Here is a 17,028-nt window from a genome sequence, read left to right on the forward strand (position 1 = left end):
CAATTTGGGTTACAGGAGCTGAGGGTGTACTGGGAGGGCTAAGAAATCCTGCCCCGACCCTGTCAAACAACACTGGGCATGGGGACGTCTTGGGAAATTGGAGGACTCCTCCTGAAACACTGGAAGTCCTAAATACTCTTCACCAGGTACCCTCACCCCAAATGGGGGTGGCATTTGGAGGCCATCCAGTCTCAGCCTGGGCCTCAGAGACCCATAATAATAATAATAATGGCATTTAATAAGCACTTACTATGTGCAAAGCACTGTTCTAAGCACTGGGGAGGATACAAGGTGATCAGGTTGTCCCACGGGGGCTCACAGTCTTAATTCCCATTTTACAGATGAGGTAACTGAAGCACAGAGAATTGGCTTGCCCAAAGTCACACAACTGACAATTGGCGGAGGCGGGCCTTGAACCCATTACCTCTGACTCCAAAGCCCGTGCTCTTTCCACTGAGCCACGCTGCTTCTCTTTTGCAGCTCCTCTTAATTAATGACAGATTTTATTAAAGTTCTTACTCTGGGCCAACACTTAGGGCCACTAGTTTCATGGGAATCAGATCTGGACCAGTCTCTGTCCCAGGAGGGGCTAACAATCTAAGAAGTAGATTGCATCCCCGCTTTACAGAAGGGGAAACTGAGGCTCAGAGAAGTTCAGTGACTTGCACAAGATCCCTCGGCAGTTGAGCTGCACAGCCTTGGGCTAAAACCCAAGTCTGCCAGCCCCATGCCCTCTCCCCTAGGCCACGTCACAGGGATGAAAACGGGAGGGACCGTCAGCTCCTGAGAGATGCCCTCCTCCCGACAATGCTGGCCAGTGGAATAATAATAATAATAATAATAATAATAATAATAATAATAATAATAATAATAATAATAATAATGGCATTTGTGAAGTGCTTACTATGTGCAGAGCAATGTTCTAAGCGCTGAGGGGGGATACAAGGTGATCAAGTTGTCCCACGTGGGGTTCACAGTCTTCATCACCATTTTGCAGATGAGGTAACTGAGGCTCAGAGAAGTTAGGTGATTTGCCCAAGATCACACAGCAGACATGTGGCGGAGCCGGGATTCAAACTCATGACCTCTGACTCCAAAGCCCAGGCTCCTTCCACTGAGCCACACTGCTTCTATAGGCCGGTGCCCCCAATTCCCACCTGCTTGGGCAGTGTCAGCAGGGTACACACGGCCGAGTCCCACCAAGCTGCATGCTTTCCTGTTGCTGACTGTTGGCACCGGCCACAAAACCGGCGGCGGGGCCCGTATCTCCTGGCACAGGGGGTCTGTCCCCAGAGAGGCCGACGAGATGTGGCTGCGATTGGCACCGCCGGCCCCCGGGGGAAGTGGGCAGGGGGGGCGGTTGGTACCCGCCGGCAGCATAGTGCAGGCAGGGATAAGCAGCGGGGAGGGAGAGGAGGGTCCCCGTACAGTGCAGATATGGAGACGGTCGAGTAAGGGGGTGGGGGGTGATGGAGACCCAATGCAGACCCAGATAAGAAGTGGGGGTGGTGGGGTCCCGAGGGTGGTATGTTATATTGCCAACTTGTACTTCCCAAGCGCTTAGTCCAGTGCTCTGCACACAGTAAGCGCTCAATAAATACGATTGATTGATTGGTACAGACACAGATGAAGGGAAGGGGCACACAGGGGCCAGGAAGTGCCCATGACACAAGAATGGGCCGGGAATGCCCTAGTCTTCCCAGGCACACCCATCAGGAAGAACGGCCTCGAGAATCTGGGCTCAATCAATCAATCAATCGTATTTATTGAGCGCTTACTGTGTGCAGAGCACTGCACTAAGCGCTTGGGAAGCACAAGTTGGCAACATATAGAGACAGGCCCTACCCAACAGTGGGCTCACAGTCTAAAAGGGGGAGAAAGAGAACAAAACCAAACATACTAACAAAATAAATAGAATAGATATGTACAAGAAAAATAAATAAATAAATAAATAAATAAATAAATAAATAAATAAATAAATAAATAAATAGAGTAATAAATATGTACAAACATATATCCATATATACAGGTGCTGTGGGGAAGGGAAGGAGGTAAGACGGGGGGGTGGAGAGGGGGAGGAGGGGGAGAGGAAGGAAGAGGCTCAGTCTGGGAAGGCCTCCTGGAGGAGGTGAGCTCTCAGTAGGGCCTTGAAGGGAGGAAGAGAGCTAGTTTGGCGGATGGGCAGAGGGAGGGCATTCCGGGCCCGGGGGATGACGTGGGCCGGGGGTCGATGGCAGGACAGGCGAGAACGAGGCCTAACGGTGAGGAGATTTGCGGCAGAGGAGCGGAGGGTGTGGGGTGGGCTGTAGAAGGAGAGAAGGGACGACTGTGAGCTCACCTCCTCCAGGAGGCCTTCCCAGACTGAGCCCCTTCCTTCCTCTCCCCCTCGTCCCCCTGTCCATCCCCCCCATCTTACCTCCTTCCCTTCCCCACAGCACCTGTGTATATGTATATATGTTTGTACATATTTATTACTCTATTTATTTATTTATTTTACTTGTACATATCTATTCTATTTATTTTATTTTGTTAGTGTGTTTGGTTTTGTTCTCTGTCTCCCCCTTTTAGACTGTGAGCCCACTGTTGGGTAGGGACTGTCTCTATATGTTGCCAATTTGTACTTCCCAAGCGTTTAGTACAGTGCTCTGCACATAGTAAGCGCTCAATAAATACGATTGATGATGATGATGATGAAGGGAGGCTCCCGGCTTCTAAGCCCTTTCCTCAGTTTCTCCATCGGTCACCTATTCTGCTTAGGTGGGAAATTAGCTGGATTCATGTGAGCTCTAGGATTCCGTCTTCTGGGGCAATCCTTTAGGGGTTCTAGACTCTAGGATCACAAGGCTCTCTAGGGTTCTGGACTCGGGGATGCCCGGCTGCTAATCGTGAAGAGCAATAATAATCATAAGGCTGGCTTTTACTGAGCACTTACTATGTGAGCCCACTGTTGGGTAGGGACCGTCTCTATATGTTGCCAACTTGTAGTTCCCAAGCGCTTAGTACAGTGCTCTGCACACAGTAAGCACTCAATAAATATGATTGATTGAGTGATTGATTGATGTGCTGAGCACCAAGGTTGAGATGGTTTTCAGAACAGCCATAGTCCCTACCCCATTTAGGGCTCACAGTCTTAGAGAGCAGATATGTCATCCTTATTTTACATATGTTTGTACATGTTTATTACTCTATTTATTTATGTATTTATTTTACTTGTACTATTCTATTTATTTTATTTTGTTAGTATGTTTGGTTTTGTTCTCTGTCTCCCCCTTCTAGACTGTGAGCCCACTGTTGGGTAGGGACTGTCTCTATATGTTGCAAACTTGTACTTCCCAAGCGCTTAGTACAGTGCTCTGCACACAGTAAGCGCTCAATAAATACGATTGATTGATTGATATTTTACAGATGAGGAAACTGAGGCCCAGAGATAATAATAACAATAATAATAATAGTGGCATTTATTAAGCGCTTACTATGTGCAAAGCACTGTTCTAAGCACTGGGGAGGTTACAAGGTGATCAGGTTGTCCCCTGGGGGCTCACAGTCTTCATCCCCATTTTCCAGATGAGGGAACTGAGGCCCAGAGAAGTGAAGTGACCTGCCCACAGTCACACAGCTGACAATTGGCGGAGCCAGGACTTAATAATAATAACAATGGCGGCATTTATTAAGCGCTTACTATGTGCAAAGCACTGTTCTAAGCGCTGGGGAGGTTACAAGCTGATCAGGTTGTCCCATGGGGGGCTCACAGTCTTAACCCCCATTTTCCAGATGAGGGAACTGAGGCCCAGAGAAGTGAAGTGACTTAACCATAGTCACCCAGCTGACAAGTCGCGGAGTCGGGATTCGAACCCATGACCTCGGACTCCAAAGCCCGGGCTCTTTCCACTGAGCCCCGCTACTTCTCTAGGACCTCTGACTCCACTTTCCACTCAGCTAGCAGGCCAGGGACAGAGCTGGGATCAGAACTCTGATATCTGATACTCTCTATGTTGCCAACTTGTACTTCCCAAGCGCTTAGTACAGTGCTCTGCACACAGTAAGCGCTCAATAAATACGATTGATGATGATGATGATGAGAACGGAAAGAACCAGTGTGGCGTCCCGAGTGACCGGCAAGGCCGAGGAGAACTCGCCCGTGGCCACAAGGGGGCGGCAGCACAGTCACCTGGGACTGAACTGAGCGCCCCGGCCGGCCGAGGCGCCCAGCGCCCTCTGGTGGGCAGTCCTGGACCAGCATTCATTCATTCATTCATTCATTCATTCATTCATTCATTCAGTCGTATTTATTAATAATAATAATGTTGGTATTTGTTAAGCGCTCACTATGCGCAAAGCACTGTTCTAAGCGCTGGGGTAGATACAAGTTGATCAGGTTGTCCCACGTGAGGCGCACAGTCTTAATCCCCATTTTACAGAGGGGGTAACTGAGGCCCAGAGAAGTGGAGTGACTTGCCCAAAGTCACACAGCTGACAATTGGCAGAGCCGGGGTTTGAACCCATGTCCTCTGACTCCAAAGCCCGTGCTCTTTCCACTGAGCCACGCTTAATAACGGCATTTGTTAGGCACTTACTATGTGCAGAGCACTGTTCTGAGCTCTGGGGGGGAATACAAGGTGATCAAATTGTCCCTCGTGGGGCTCACGGTCTTAATCCCCATTTTACAGATGAGGTAACTGAGGCTCAGAGGAGTTAAGTGACTTGCCCAAGGTCACACAGCAGACATGTGGCGGAGTCGGGATTTGAACCCATGACCTCTGACTCCAAAGCCCGGGCTCTTTCCACTGAGCCACGCTGCTTCTATTGAGCGCTTACTGTGTGCAGAGCACTGTACTAAGCACTTGGGAAGTACAAGTCGGCAACATATAGAGACGGTCCCTACCCAACAACGGGCTCACAGTCTAGAAGAGCGCTTACTGTGTGCAGAGCACTGTACTATGCCCTTATAATAATGATGATGATGATGATGATGGCATTTGTTAAGCGCTTACTATGTACAAAGCACTGTTCTAAGCACTGGGGAGATACAAGGTGATGAGGTTTTTCCACATGGGGCTCACAGTCTTCATCCCCATTTTACAGATGAGAGTCAAAAAGTGGACGTGTCCAGTTAGCGACCCACTCGCTTTCCCCAGCCGTTTCCCCCAGCCATCCCACCCCGGGGTCGGCTACAACCGCACCCCACCCCGCAGGTGCCCCGAGAAGCCGGTGCCCCGGACAACCAAGTCACACGAAGAGCAGGATTGGAGCTGCTGGATATCACGGTTAAGCGGTTGTGGGGGTGGCCAGGGGGTGCCGGCTCTGCCCCTGGCCTGCTGGGTGACCTCCAGCAAGTCACAATCTCCCTGGGCCTCAATTTCCCACCTGTAAAATGGGGCAAACAGGCAGCGTTGCCTAAAGGTAAGACCCGGATTCTAGTCCTAGCTCTGCTACAAGTCTGCTGTGTGACCTCCTGCAAGTCACAGTCTCCCTAGGCCTCAATTTCCCACCTGTAAAATGGGGCAAACAGGCAGCGTGACCTAGAGGTAAGACAAGGATTCTAGTCCTAGCACTGCCACAAGTCTGCTGTGTGACCTTGGACCGATCATTTATCTGCTGCCAACATGGCACACAAGGGCTAGAGATCATCGGGCCACAACAACCAGGGCCCGGACTGAGTCAGCCACAAGCGGAGGGGTCAGAAAGGGACTCATCATCATCAATCGTATTTATTGAGCGCTTACTATGTGCAGAGCACTGTACTAAGCGCTTGGGAAGTACAAATTGGCAACATATAGAGACAGTCCCTACCCAACAGTGGGCTCACAGTGGGACTGACAGAGGTATCCTGCGTGGCTGCTGCCATTGTGGGGACCCCAGCTCTCTAGCTTCCCTCTTGACCATCAGCAAGCCCAGGGTGGCTGGGGCAGTGGAGCACAAGTTTCAGTGAAAATCTGCAAGTTTAGTCATGATTGCTTTTCCTCCTATTCTCAGGCCTGGGTCCTGGAATATAAACCAACCCAATCCTTGCCCTAAGACCCTTCGAGGGGTATGCAGTCCTGCCCCCACCCACCCAGACTTTCTCTCCTCTCTACCCTCTTGGTCCAGATGGGCACTTTCCATGTCCCACTGTGACCCTGTTGTCTTTGGGATGAACAGGGGCAGGACAATCCATTCCAGAGAACCCCCCACCCTGCCCAGAAACAGACCTTAGACCTGGACATAAGAAACGTGATCCTCAAGGCCGCCCCTTCTCTGGCTGAACAGTGGCCTCCTAGTCTCAGGAAAGATGGCATCCCTGCTCTCTCCAGAGGCACAGGAAGTGATGTTGGGTATTTCCATTTCCCCTTCCCTGACAGCAAGCTGGCAAGGGTCTGTGCCACACCTTGCCTGCATCCGCTCATGCCAGCCCCACCGATCTGGTGGCTACCATGGGCAGGGGAGAGCTGGGGATGATCGCCAATGCTCCTGAGCAAGAAGCAATTCCAGCAAAAGCTGTTATCCAGCACCTGCGGGGAATGGGGGGTGCTGCCGGTTAGTCGAGCGTGCCGGAGAGGTTAAGAGGCAGGGCTGGTTGCCTACTAGGGCACGTCGCTCAAACACGCTGAGTGATCTGGAGGAAGCCCCTAGTATGGGAAGTGAGGCTCCCTGGCCAGTAAAACTGAAGCTGTTTTGCTACATTGGGTGAGCAGAATCTACGCGGGCAGGAGGCCAGAGAGTTGTCCAGAGGACCAGCCACGTAAGGGGCTCTTTGGAGACGTCAGTTTCTAAAGCTTTCCGGAGAACAGATCTTCTTTTAACTCATATCAATCGTATTTATTGAGCACATACTGTGGGCAGAGCACTGTACTGTTTGGGAGTATAACAGAGTGGAGAGACATGACATGTTCCTGCCCATGAGGAGCTTACAGTCTAGATGCCCTTGCCTCATCTTCTGGAGTTTTCCAGGAAACAAGACTTTGCCTCACATGTCATCAGTGCCCAGGAGCCCCCCACACTGGTGCGAAGCCATTTTAAGGCTTGGAACAAGCCTGCTCAGCTCTGACCAGGCGTGTTCAGGGCTGTGGGGGGAAAAAATCACTCCAGTGACAGAGCTCAGTCCACAGCATGCGGACCGGATCCCAGCATCAGGTGGGGGTAAAGGCTCTGGCATCCTGTGAGAGAAGGATAGTTCCTCTCCAGCCTGCACTGAGCCTCATCCACCCATCTTCTAGGGAGTCAAGCCCGAGACCCCTTCAACTCTCCCAGTGGGAGACCCAACCATGATCCACGGACCCCACTCCAGCCTCCCACAAAGGTGAGAACTTCGAGCAGCAGATTCCTCCCCGGCCACATCCAGAAGGCACTTCTGGGAAAATACTGAATGGGTGGGAAGGAACAGGAAGCCCCAGAAGGGCCAGGGTCGAGGCTAGGTGTCGGTCCTTTTGGTCCCCGGTTCCCAAACTGATCTGGGGACTTTCCAGGGCTGGTTTCAAAGATGGCCACGGGACCCGGGCCCTACCGCAACTCCCCTAAGCTTGCAGGGATAAGGGGGGATGTAGGGATCTGTGGGAGTAGTTGGGAGCGTGACTTCCTTAGCCACCAGCTTACAGACCCCCACTGTCCCCGGGGAGAAGCAGCAACCTCCCACCCAGGTTGGCCAGGGAGAAACATGATTTGGGCGCAGCCCATCAGTGGGGCAGGTGTCTGCTGTCCTCACCGCCCCAAGGACGGTCACAAGGCATAGGGCACGGGGGCATTGGCAGCGTCCCCAGCCCTCTCTTGGCAGGACAAGATCTCCTTTCTGATCAGCCCCGCTGCCTCCTGCTGCCGGTGGTACTGGCTCTCGCGGACCACCTTGAGGCAGCGGACCCCCGCGGCCAGCATGATGCTCCGGATGGCCGGCAGGCGGTCCAACAAGGCGTCGGGCAGCGTGGCCACACCCGTCCCGGACAGATCCAGCTCCTGCAGGGAGTCCAGGCCTCGGAAGGCCTCGGCGCTGAGTGCCCGGAGCCCAGGGTTGCCGGATAGGTCGAGGACCTGTAGGCTGGGCAGGGGCCCGAAGCCGTGGGTAGTCAGCCCCGTGGAGGCCCGCAGGCGGCCGAGAGACAGGTGGACCAGGTCCGTCAGCCCTGCAAAGGCGCCACCCGGGACCGAGGCCACCGGGTTCCCATCCAGGCTCAGGAAGCGCAGCGGGAGGCCCCGCAGGTCCGGAACGACATGCAAGAGGTTTCCGGAAAGGTTCAGGCCCCGGAGGTTGGGGACGGGCCGGTCTGCGGGCCAGGAGACATGAGAGATGCGGTTATGGGACAGGTCGACGTGCAGCGGCCGACCCTGGCCCCAGGGAGAGGAGAAGGCACCCACGGACACCTCGGTCAGGGCATTGTGGCTCAGGTCCAGGTCTCCCAGGGGGGAGCGGGCGAAGGCCTCGTCCGGGAGAGCCTCCAGGGCGTTATGACTCAGGTCCAGGGCCTCCAGGTAGCGCAGGCGGGCAAAAGTGGCCGGGGCCAGGTGGGTGAGCCGATTGTGGCTCAGGTCCAGGCTGACCAGCGTGGTGTAGCCGGGCCCGGCCAACACCGACTGGTTGATGGCCTGCAGCTGGTTGGAGGACAGGTCCAGGTAGGTGGTGTCCAGTGGGATGGGCACGGGGACGATGTGGGCGCCCACGCCACTGCAGTCCACCTGGGTCAGGCTGAAGCTGTCGAAGAGGCCGAAAGTCTCCACTTGGCACCGGCACCTGGGGAAGCAGGACCGCCCAGCCCCGGCTCCCGCCCCGGCCCCGACCCCGGGCGGCGACAGCAGCAAGAGCAGCAGTGGCAGCAGAGCGAGCCAGATGGGCCACGGCATCGTGGACCTGCAAGACAAGGAGAGTAGGAAGGGCTCAGCCTGCCCACCCCTGAGCAGGCCGAAGGAGGGGGCACGGAGGGAGAGTCCCATTCTCCGGCACCCGGTCAGAGCCCAGGTTCCCGCAACCCCTCCACCCTCGCCCCACCGGGGCTGGCATGCCCACTAGACCCGACCAGCTTCCTTGGATCAGTCTGAGCCCCGTGGCCGGATGGGCTGGAGGATGCACGGATCTTGGAACCGTGTGAGGGCCGGGAGGCAGGAAAGAGGAGGGGGGGGGGGAAAGGGGGCAGATTTGGTCTCAGCAGCCGGGTGGATGCAACGTTTCTGAGGCCCCGCGGGCCACTGGGTGAACAAGAAAGCCCAAGGGTCACTCTGTCCCCAGACTCAAGCCCCCGCTCCCAATTCCACTCCCCTGTGTGGGCACTTGGGTTCTGCCCAGTGATTGGAGACTTCTCTCTCTTCCCCTCTAGACAGTATGATCGTTGTGGGCAAAGAATATGTCTGTTATATTGTACTCTTCCAAACGCTTAGTACAGTGCTCCGCACAAGTGCTCAATAAATACGACTGACTGACTCTCTGGCCAATCAGCCCCCACCTAGCAAGCCCAGGTATGGCAGTCACCGCCCTGGTGGGGTCCCTCATTCCGACCCTCAAAGACCCCAGTCTGCATTCATCCTGCCTTTGCCCCATGTTTCATCAGGGCAAACATTCAGTGGTAAGTGTCCCTGTTGTTCTTTGTCCATAGGGGCATCTTCCCCTAACTCTCCCATGCCTCCAATGAGCAAACACACAGTAGTGTTAATTGCTCAACGTGTTCTGTGACTGTGACCCCCGTGCTGGGTCCCTCCTCCTTCTCTCTCCACCCACCCACCCCCCTTCCTTGGTCCAGGTCGAACTGGGTTCTCACCAATTCTGGCCAAATTGAAGCCAGGGGTCATAGGTGCGGGGCGGCTAGGTGGAGAAGATCCAGCTCAGGGGTCGGGGGATAAGAGAGTGGGGACAGAGAACATAGGGTTCTAGCTGGTGTTGTTGACCACCCTAACCATTCCACACCCACACCTAGGCCTTGCCCGGGGACCATTTCCTTAGACGCCCCGCTCCTCTCGCTCTTGTTCCTTTCCCTCCAGAAACCTTCACTGGACCCCCCTCCCCGGCCCCAAAAAGGACCGGCTCAGACCCAAGACCCTCACAGTTCCAAAACTACCAGTTGAAATTCCTGCCGCCACCCGTCGCCAGCCGACTGGGACCCTAACTTCCACATCAGTCAGTCGACGGGTCATTCCTCAACAGTCGGCTGGGAACCACCCCTCCCACGACTGGGGAAACCCCACCAACTCTGCTAACTGGCTGGTACCCCACAACGCTGCTGTCCCCAGACTGACAAGGTTCCCCCTTCTAGACTGCGAGCCTGTTGTTGGGTAGGGACCGTCTCTCTATGTTGCCAACTTGTACTTCCCAAGCGCTCAGTACAGTGCTCTGCACACAGTAAGTGCTCAATAAATATGATTGAATGAACTTTGACCGGGGCTCTGGGGACCTGGGGGTGAGGGGAAGTGGAGGAAGAGGGGAGAGAGGGAGGAAAGGAGGGATGAGGAAGGGGGAAGGCGGGAGATGGGAAGGGGACAGGGGCTCTCTTGAGACTCTCACCTACTTCTGTGCCCGTCCGAGCAGGCGGGATGGCCACAGCAGGCTGACGAGCTCAGCGCTTGGACAGCCTACTTATCAGCACCCCCGGGCCCCACCCCTATCCTCTCTGCCCGGCTCCCTGGGGGGCCGTTTCAATTTCAGGTTATGCAAGCTGCCTCTCCCCTTGTCTTCAGCCATATCCCATTACCAAACCCTCAGGAACGTTGTTAAGGGGTGGGAATCCCGCCCTCCTCCCACCCCTCCCCTACTGCTGCCCCCAGCCCATGGGGGACACGTCCCTCCCAGGATCTCCAGGCACCAACAGCAGTTCCAGAGGGTGGGACGCCAAGCCGCTTGACATGCCGAGGGGGGCAGAGACTCCGAGAGGGGAAACCTCAAGCCTTTCCCAGGTTCCTGTTCCGGCCCGCACCCTCCATCCCACCAAAATGCCCCTGGTCTGCATCTGGCTCTCAGCAGCCCTCTGCAGCTGCAGCTTGGTGGGGAGCCAGGAGCCAGAGAAGAGAGGCCCTGGGGAAGGGTGGGAGCGCCCACCTGGGGCTCCCAGGCTGGAAACAGAGTGGGAAAGTTCATCACATACACAGGCCGAGGAGGAGGATCCGGGATATCACCTTCCCGGCGCTGAATCCGGCTCAGAAACCCAAGACCTTCCAACACCCAGCACTCCCACGCGCACCTACAGTGATGGGAGGGCCGGGGGACTGAGTTTCCTTCTGTACCTGGTGCCCATTGCCAGCAAGCCACTGCACTGGGTACTCACCAGCCTCAGACCACTGTAATGGGTGCCCACTGCCTGCAGGCCACTGTACTGGGCGTCCACTGCCCGCAGCCTGCTGTACAAAGCATCCACTGCCCATAAGCCTCTGTGTTGGATGCCTGGCGGAAAGACAGATGACAGAGGCAAGGACCCCTGCCCTGGAGGAGCCGGGTCCAGGGCCAACGGACGGTAGACCGGCCCCCATGTTGTCCACCCACCAATGACCACACACCTCAGAGTTAGAGGAGCAACAGCAGGGAAGGAAGAGGTGGAAAAAAACACCTCATCGTGTCCGGCTCCTCAGCCGGCCCCATCATTATCCTTGGACTTTCCCTGAATAAATAACTGGTCTGCTGGAAAAGGGGCCCTTCCATAAGGAGAGAGTAAAAACACAGGGGAAGAAGTAGTGAGAAGGCGAAATAGAGGAGATGGGGAGGAAGGAGGTGGGAGAGATGGAGGGACGGAGACGCAGCGTGGCTTAGTAGAAAGAGCAAGGGCTTGGGAGTCAGAGGTCGTGGGTTCTAATCCTGGCTCTGCCACTTGACAGCTGTGTGACTTTCGGCAAGTCACTTCACTTCTCTGTGCCTCAGTTCCCTCATCTGTAAAATGGGGAGTAAGACTGTGAGCCCTACACGGGACAACCTGATTACCTTGCATTTACCCCAGCGCTTAGAACAGTGCTTGGCACATAGTAAGCGCTTAATAATTACCATCATTATTATTATTATGTGGAGTCAGAGGGTGAGGAAGGCTGGGGGCCCTGTGTCCCCAAGATGCGTTTTGGGGGTCTGTCCCCCAGCTGCCCCCCTGTTAGGGGGGCCTGGGTGGCCCTGGAGGGGGGAGGGAGAGAGAGAGAGAGAGAGTGCAAGGCCAACTGCCCCTTGGGCCCCTTGCCTTACATCACCAACTCATTGCTGGCAAGGACTCTGCCAAGGGCAGTGAAATCTAAACCCCATGGGACTGGGACGGGCCTTACCACTTCCTCCAATTACCTGGAAAAAGAGAGAGAGAGAGAGAGAGAGAGAGAGAGAGAAAAGAGAGAGAGAGAGAGAGAGAGAGAGAAAGGAGGGAGAAGAAAGGAGAAGGGGGGAGAAGTAAGACTCAGCAGTCACCTCCAGAGGAAAACTCACTCTTTCTTTTCTTTCTTTCTTTTTTTTTCTTTCTTTCCTTTCTTTCCTTTTTTCTTCCTTCCTTCCTTTCCTTTCTTTCTTTTTCTTTTCTTCCTTCCTTCTTTCTTTCTTTTTCTTTCTTTCTTTTTCTTTCTCTTTCTTTCCTTTCTTTCTTTCTTTCTTTCTTTCTTTCTTTCTTTCTCTCTCTTCTCTTCCCTCCCCCTCCACCCCCCACCCCCTTTTAGGATTGCACTTTGCACCTGCCTCAGGCAGCGTATCCCACTGGAGAATCCCCAGCAGGGTCCCGTGCACTGGCCAAGTCCAGGGGATTCCTGGGGAGGCTGCAGACGGCCCCGCTCGCACGCTCGGCTCAGCCCTCGGCTGTCTGGCCCTTGGCTGTCTGGCGGGACAGGAAGCAGAAGCAGCAGGAAAGAATGTTAGGCGTCACCCTCGATCCCGGCTGGTCAGCCTAGTGGCTATGCAACTGAGGCTATCAGCTTCCCGACATAAACGCCAGCGTGTCCCTGTGGTTGCAAGCCTGGGAGAGGGCCAGGACCATCCATCTGGGCCTTCTGGGCTGACAGGGCAGAGGTGGGCGACAAAACCAGTCTGGAATTCCCCGTCTTCCTTCCCCGGGGGTTCTGGGTACCTAGAAAGATGCCACTGGCTTAGTCAGAACTTCACGGGGAGGGCCAGCTTGCTAGCGGCCGAGTGAGAGGGGACAGGGTGACTGCCACCAGGGGATGGAGAAGTAGATTCAAGGCAGATTTCAGCCAGTGACCGGCCCAGATTGGATACACAAACACACAGACATGTATCTCACCCACTGCTACCTCCCCCTATCTCAGCAGGCAGGTTCCCTTGTAAAAAAAAAAAAAAATGATGGCATTTATTAAGCGCTTACTATGTGCAAAGCACAGTTCTAAGCGCTGGGAAGATTACAAGGTGATCAAGTTGTCCCACGGGGGGCTCACAGTCTTCATCCCCATTTTCCAGATAAGGTAACTGAGGCACAGCGAAGTTAAGTGACTTGCCCAAAGTCACACAGCTGACAATTGGCGGAGCTGGGATTTGAACCCATGACCTCTGACTCCAAAGCCCGTGCTCTTTCCACTGAGCCATGCTGCTTCTCTAACCTTCTTGTACTCTTCCTCTCGATCCCAACCCAGGGATGGGCGAGTTTTCCCCCAGAAGACACCAGGCAGCACGTGACAGCTCCATGCTGGGAACACAAGGTCTCAGAGGGGAAGAGGAGCGGAGGGGTGGGGGACGGGGAGCCTGGGATGACCTCAGGCATGGTCAGTGCCTGTTTCCAGATAGAACAAGGATGGAAATGGGTGGATAATCGATGAATATGGGATTTGGGAGTCTGAGGAGTTCGGGGGGCTGGCTTGCTTGGAGGTGAAAGGTTAGACCCTCTCTATCCCCAACCCGAATCTTTCATCCAGTTATGTAAAGTTGATCGGATGTGCTGCTTCCAAACACGAATTGATACCCCGCTGTCTCATCAGTGGGTTAGTCCCTGGGTCAGCCTGCTGGCCTATCCAGCCCCAGATTCAGTCTACAGCAGTGGGCCCAGGAGGCTGAAAAGAACCACATGCTGGTTGCCCTGGTGGCTAGGGATGGACCATCCAACATTCCTGACTCTCCCAGTGACCCAGCATAGACCACCCAACTCCTCCAATTCTCCCTTCTCCATCCCTGACTCCCCCAGTGACCCAGCATGGACCACCCAACTCCTCCAACTCTCCCTTCTCCATCCCTGACTCCCCCAGTGACCCAGCACGGACCACCCAACATTCCTGACTCTCCCCTCTCCATCCCTGAATCCCCCAGTGATTCAGAATGAATAATAATTGTGGTATGTTTAGTGTTTACTATGTGTCAGGCATTGTACTAAGTGGATACAAGCAAATTGGGTTGGACACACTCTCCGACCCGCATGGGGCTCACAGTCTTAATGCACCCAATACCCTCAACTCTCCCTTCTTCATCCCTGACTCTCTCCCAGTGACCCAGCCTGGACCACCTTCAATTTGGCCTGGTACGGTCCAGCGGATCAGTCCGTGATGGGCCTGTCTATCTCTTCCCAAAGCAAGAGGAACGTCGCCTGCAGCGATGGCTCTGTGGACGCCCTTTGACATCGAACTCTTAGGGTTGGCACCGGCGGTGTGGATTTAGGGGAGCTTTGGGTTTATCGTAGTGGGAGGCGGGAGGTAGACGGGCAGGCTGCGGACCAGATGCTGGCTGGAGGCTGGCGGGAGACCCAGCTGCCCTTCCCCCACTGGAGTTATCGGGGGGATAGTCCAGATGCAGCCGCCCCATCCGGTGTCAGCCAGACGGTTTCCAGACGGGAAATCCCCACGGCACCTCCTGCTCTCTGCCCGCCTCCCGTTCAAGCCACAAAGCTTGCCACAGACCTAGCCACGAAGCCAGTCACGGCCACGGCCTCAGCCTTTCCAATCACAGCTCTTCTCTGTTCCGGACCTGCGGATAATGTGACCGTGTGAGTGTGTACACACACACACATCAAAAGTTAAACAGCCCGGATTAATTCATTCATTCAATCGTAAGATTGTAAGGGTTCTTCTAACGATGGGGGGGTCAACCCAGATCTCACCCCCACATTCGCGAGGGAGGTGCTGAGGAAGGAGGGTGTTTGAGACACCCTCGAGGGGTCGATCATTAGATAGCCCGTGGCAACCCGCACCCCCACCAAAACAAGAAAAGCGGATCAGCAAAGTTGGATCCATCCAAAGAGAAGCAGCGTGGCACAGTAGAAAGAGCACGGGCTTTGGAGTCAGAGGTCATGGGTTCAAATCCCGGCTCCGCCAATTGTCAGCTGTGTGACTTTGGGCAAGTCACTTAACTTCTCTGGGCCTCAGTTCCCTCACCAGTAAAATGGGAATCAAGACTGTGAGCCCCCCGTGGGACAACCTGATCACCTTGTAACCTCCCCGGCGCTTAGAACAGTGCTTTGCACATAGTAAGTGCTTAATAAATGCCGCCATTATTATTATTATTAAGTCCCGGCTCTGCCAGTTGTCAGCTGTGTGACTGTGGGCAAGTCACTTAACTTCTCTGTGCCTCAGTTCCCTCATCAGTAAAATGGGAATCAAGACTGTGAGCCCCCCGTGGGACAACCTGAGCACCTTGTAACCTCCCCAGCGCTTAGAACAGTGCTTTGCACATAGTAAGTGCTTAATAAATGCCGCCATTATTATTAAGTCCCGGCTCTGCCAATTGTCAGCTGTGTGACTGTGGGCAAGTCACTTAACTTCTCTGTGCCTCAGTTCCCTCATCAGTAAAATGGGAATCAAGACTGTGAGCCCCCCGTGGGACAACCTGATCACCTTGTAACCTCCCCAGCGCTTAGAACTGTGCTTTGCACATAATAAGCGCTTAATAAATGCCATTATTATTATTATTATCCACTGCAACACCCCTCCCCTCCGCCCCTCCAAGTCCTCAAAAGCCCCCCCGGGCCATCTCAGCTAACTCCCCTCCCCCGCCTCTACTTACACTTGGCTGGGGGGTGAAAGGGTGGGAGAGGGGGAGAGGGGGATGGAATGGGGAAGGAAGAGAGAACTAAAGGTGGGGGGGAGGTCACAAGAGGTGGGATGGCAGATGTGTTTGGGGACACCCTAGGGGAGAGGGGACTCCTGCCACATACCTACACACGTGGGCACGCACAATTGTGGGCCCACGCGTGCTTGCCCACAGGAACCCTCAACACATGCACGTTGGCTCTTCTACTCAGTTTCTCCAAAACTCCCAACCCACATACACACACCCAGAGTAGCCCCCTCCTTTGTCCCTAACTGTGCGGCCCCCCCCTCCCCCCGGCCTCCAGAAGGGAAACCGCTGCCACGGAGCGAGGAAAAGTTGAAGCCGCCCCGCCCTCGGCCCAGGCCGGGGGGCAGGATCGCCCCCCGACAGCCGGGTTGCCCAGCCCCCCCGAGCGGGAAGGGGGGCAGGAAAGTTGGCCCGGCCGGACCCGGGGGCCGGGGGGCAGGGGAGGCCAGGCAGCTGCCCCAGGCCAAGCACGGAGGGGCCTGCCAGGGGCGGGCCCAGGGCCCCCCCCTGCCCACCAGGCCCTCCATCTGGGGGCAAGGCCCCTGGCGGGAAAGCCCCCCGGTCCCCCCTGCCCCCCCCACACCAACCTTCCTCCTCCCGGCCTTCTAATCTGCTGCTGCTCCTCGGGCTCCAGCTCAGTCCGATGGCCGGCTTGCCCGGCCGGCCCTGGGCACGGTCCTGGGCACGGTCCTGGGCACGGTCCTGGGCAGGGCACTGGGCATGGTCCTGCTCCCGGCCCTCCCACTCCCTGCCCGATGCTGACCACGGAGGCGGCGGCGGCCGACAGTGGAAGGGGTGCAGACGAAGGCTGGGCCTCCTCCTCCTCCTCTTCCCCTCCTCCTCCTTCCCGTCTCCTACTCCTCCTTCCTTTCCCCTCCTCCTCCTCCACCTTCCCTTCTCCTCCTCCTCTTCCTCCTCCTCCTCCTCCTCCAGCCCTCTTCCTCTTCCCTTCTCCTCCTCCTCCTTCTCGTCTCCTCCTCCTCCTTCTTTTCCCCTACTGCTCCTCCTCCTTCCCTTCTCCTCCTCCTCCTCCCCTTCTCGTCCTCCTCCACCAGCCCTCCTCTTCCTCCTCCTCCTCCTACCCGTCTCCTCTTTCCTTTCTCCTCCTCCTCCAGCCCTCCTCCTCCTCGTCCTCC

At 55.5% G+C, this 17,028-nt stretch overlaps 1 protein-coding gene across 1 annotated transcript; it reads right to left on the reverse strand.

Annotated features, from left to right (window-relative positions):
• Positions 1–6,700: 6,700 nt before the first annotated feature.
• On the reverse strand, positions 6,701–16,662 carry TSKU (tsukushi, small leucine rich proteoglycan). The gene is made up of 2 exons (XM_038761827.1): positions 16,480–16,662; positions 6,701–8,812 (listed from the first exon to the last, which is right to left on the reverse strand). Exon 2 carries the CDS (start codon positions 8,803–8,805, stop codon positions 7,693–7,695), a length of 1,113 nt encoding a protein of 370 aa, XP_038617755.1. The 5' UTR covers positions 8,806–8,812; positions 16,480–16,662; the 3' UTR covers positions 6,701–7,692.
• Between the last annotated feature and the right edge of the window lie 366 nt (positions 16,663–17,028).

The sequence above is a fragment of the Tachyglossus aculeatus genome, chromosome 20, assembly GCF_015852505.1.
Source record: "Tachyglossus aculeatus isolate mTacAcu1 chromosome 20, mTacAcu1.pri, whole genome shotgun sequence".
Lineage (NCBI taxonomy): Eukaryota > Metazoa > Chordata > Mammalia > Monotremata > Tachyglossidae > Tachyglossus > Tachyglossus aculeatus.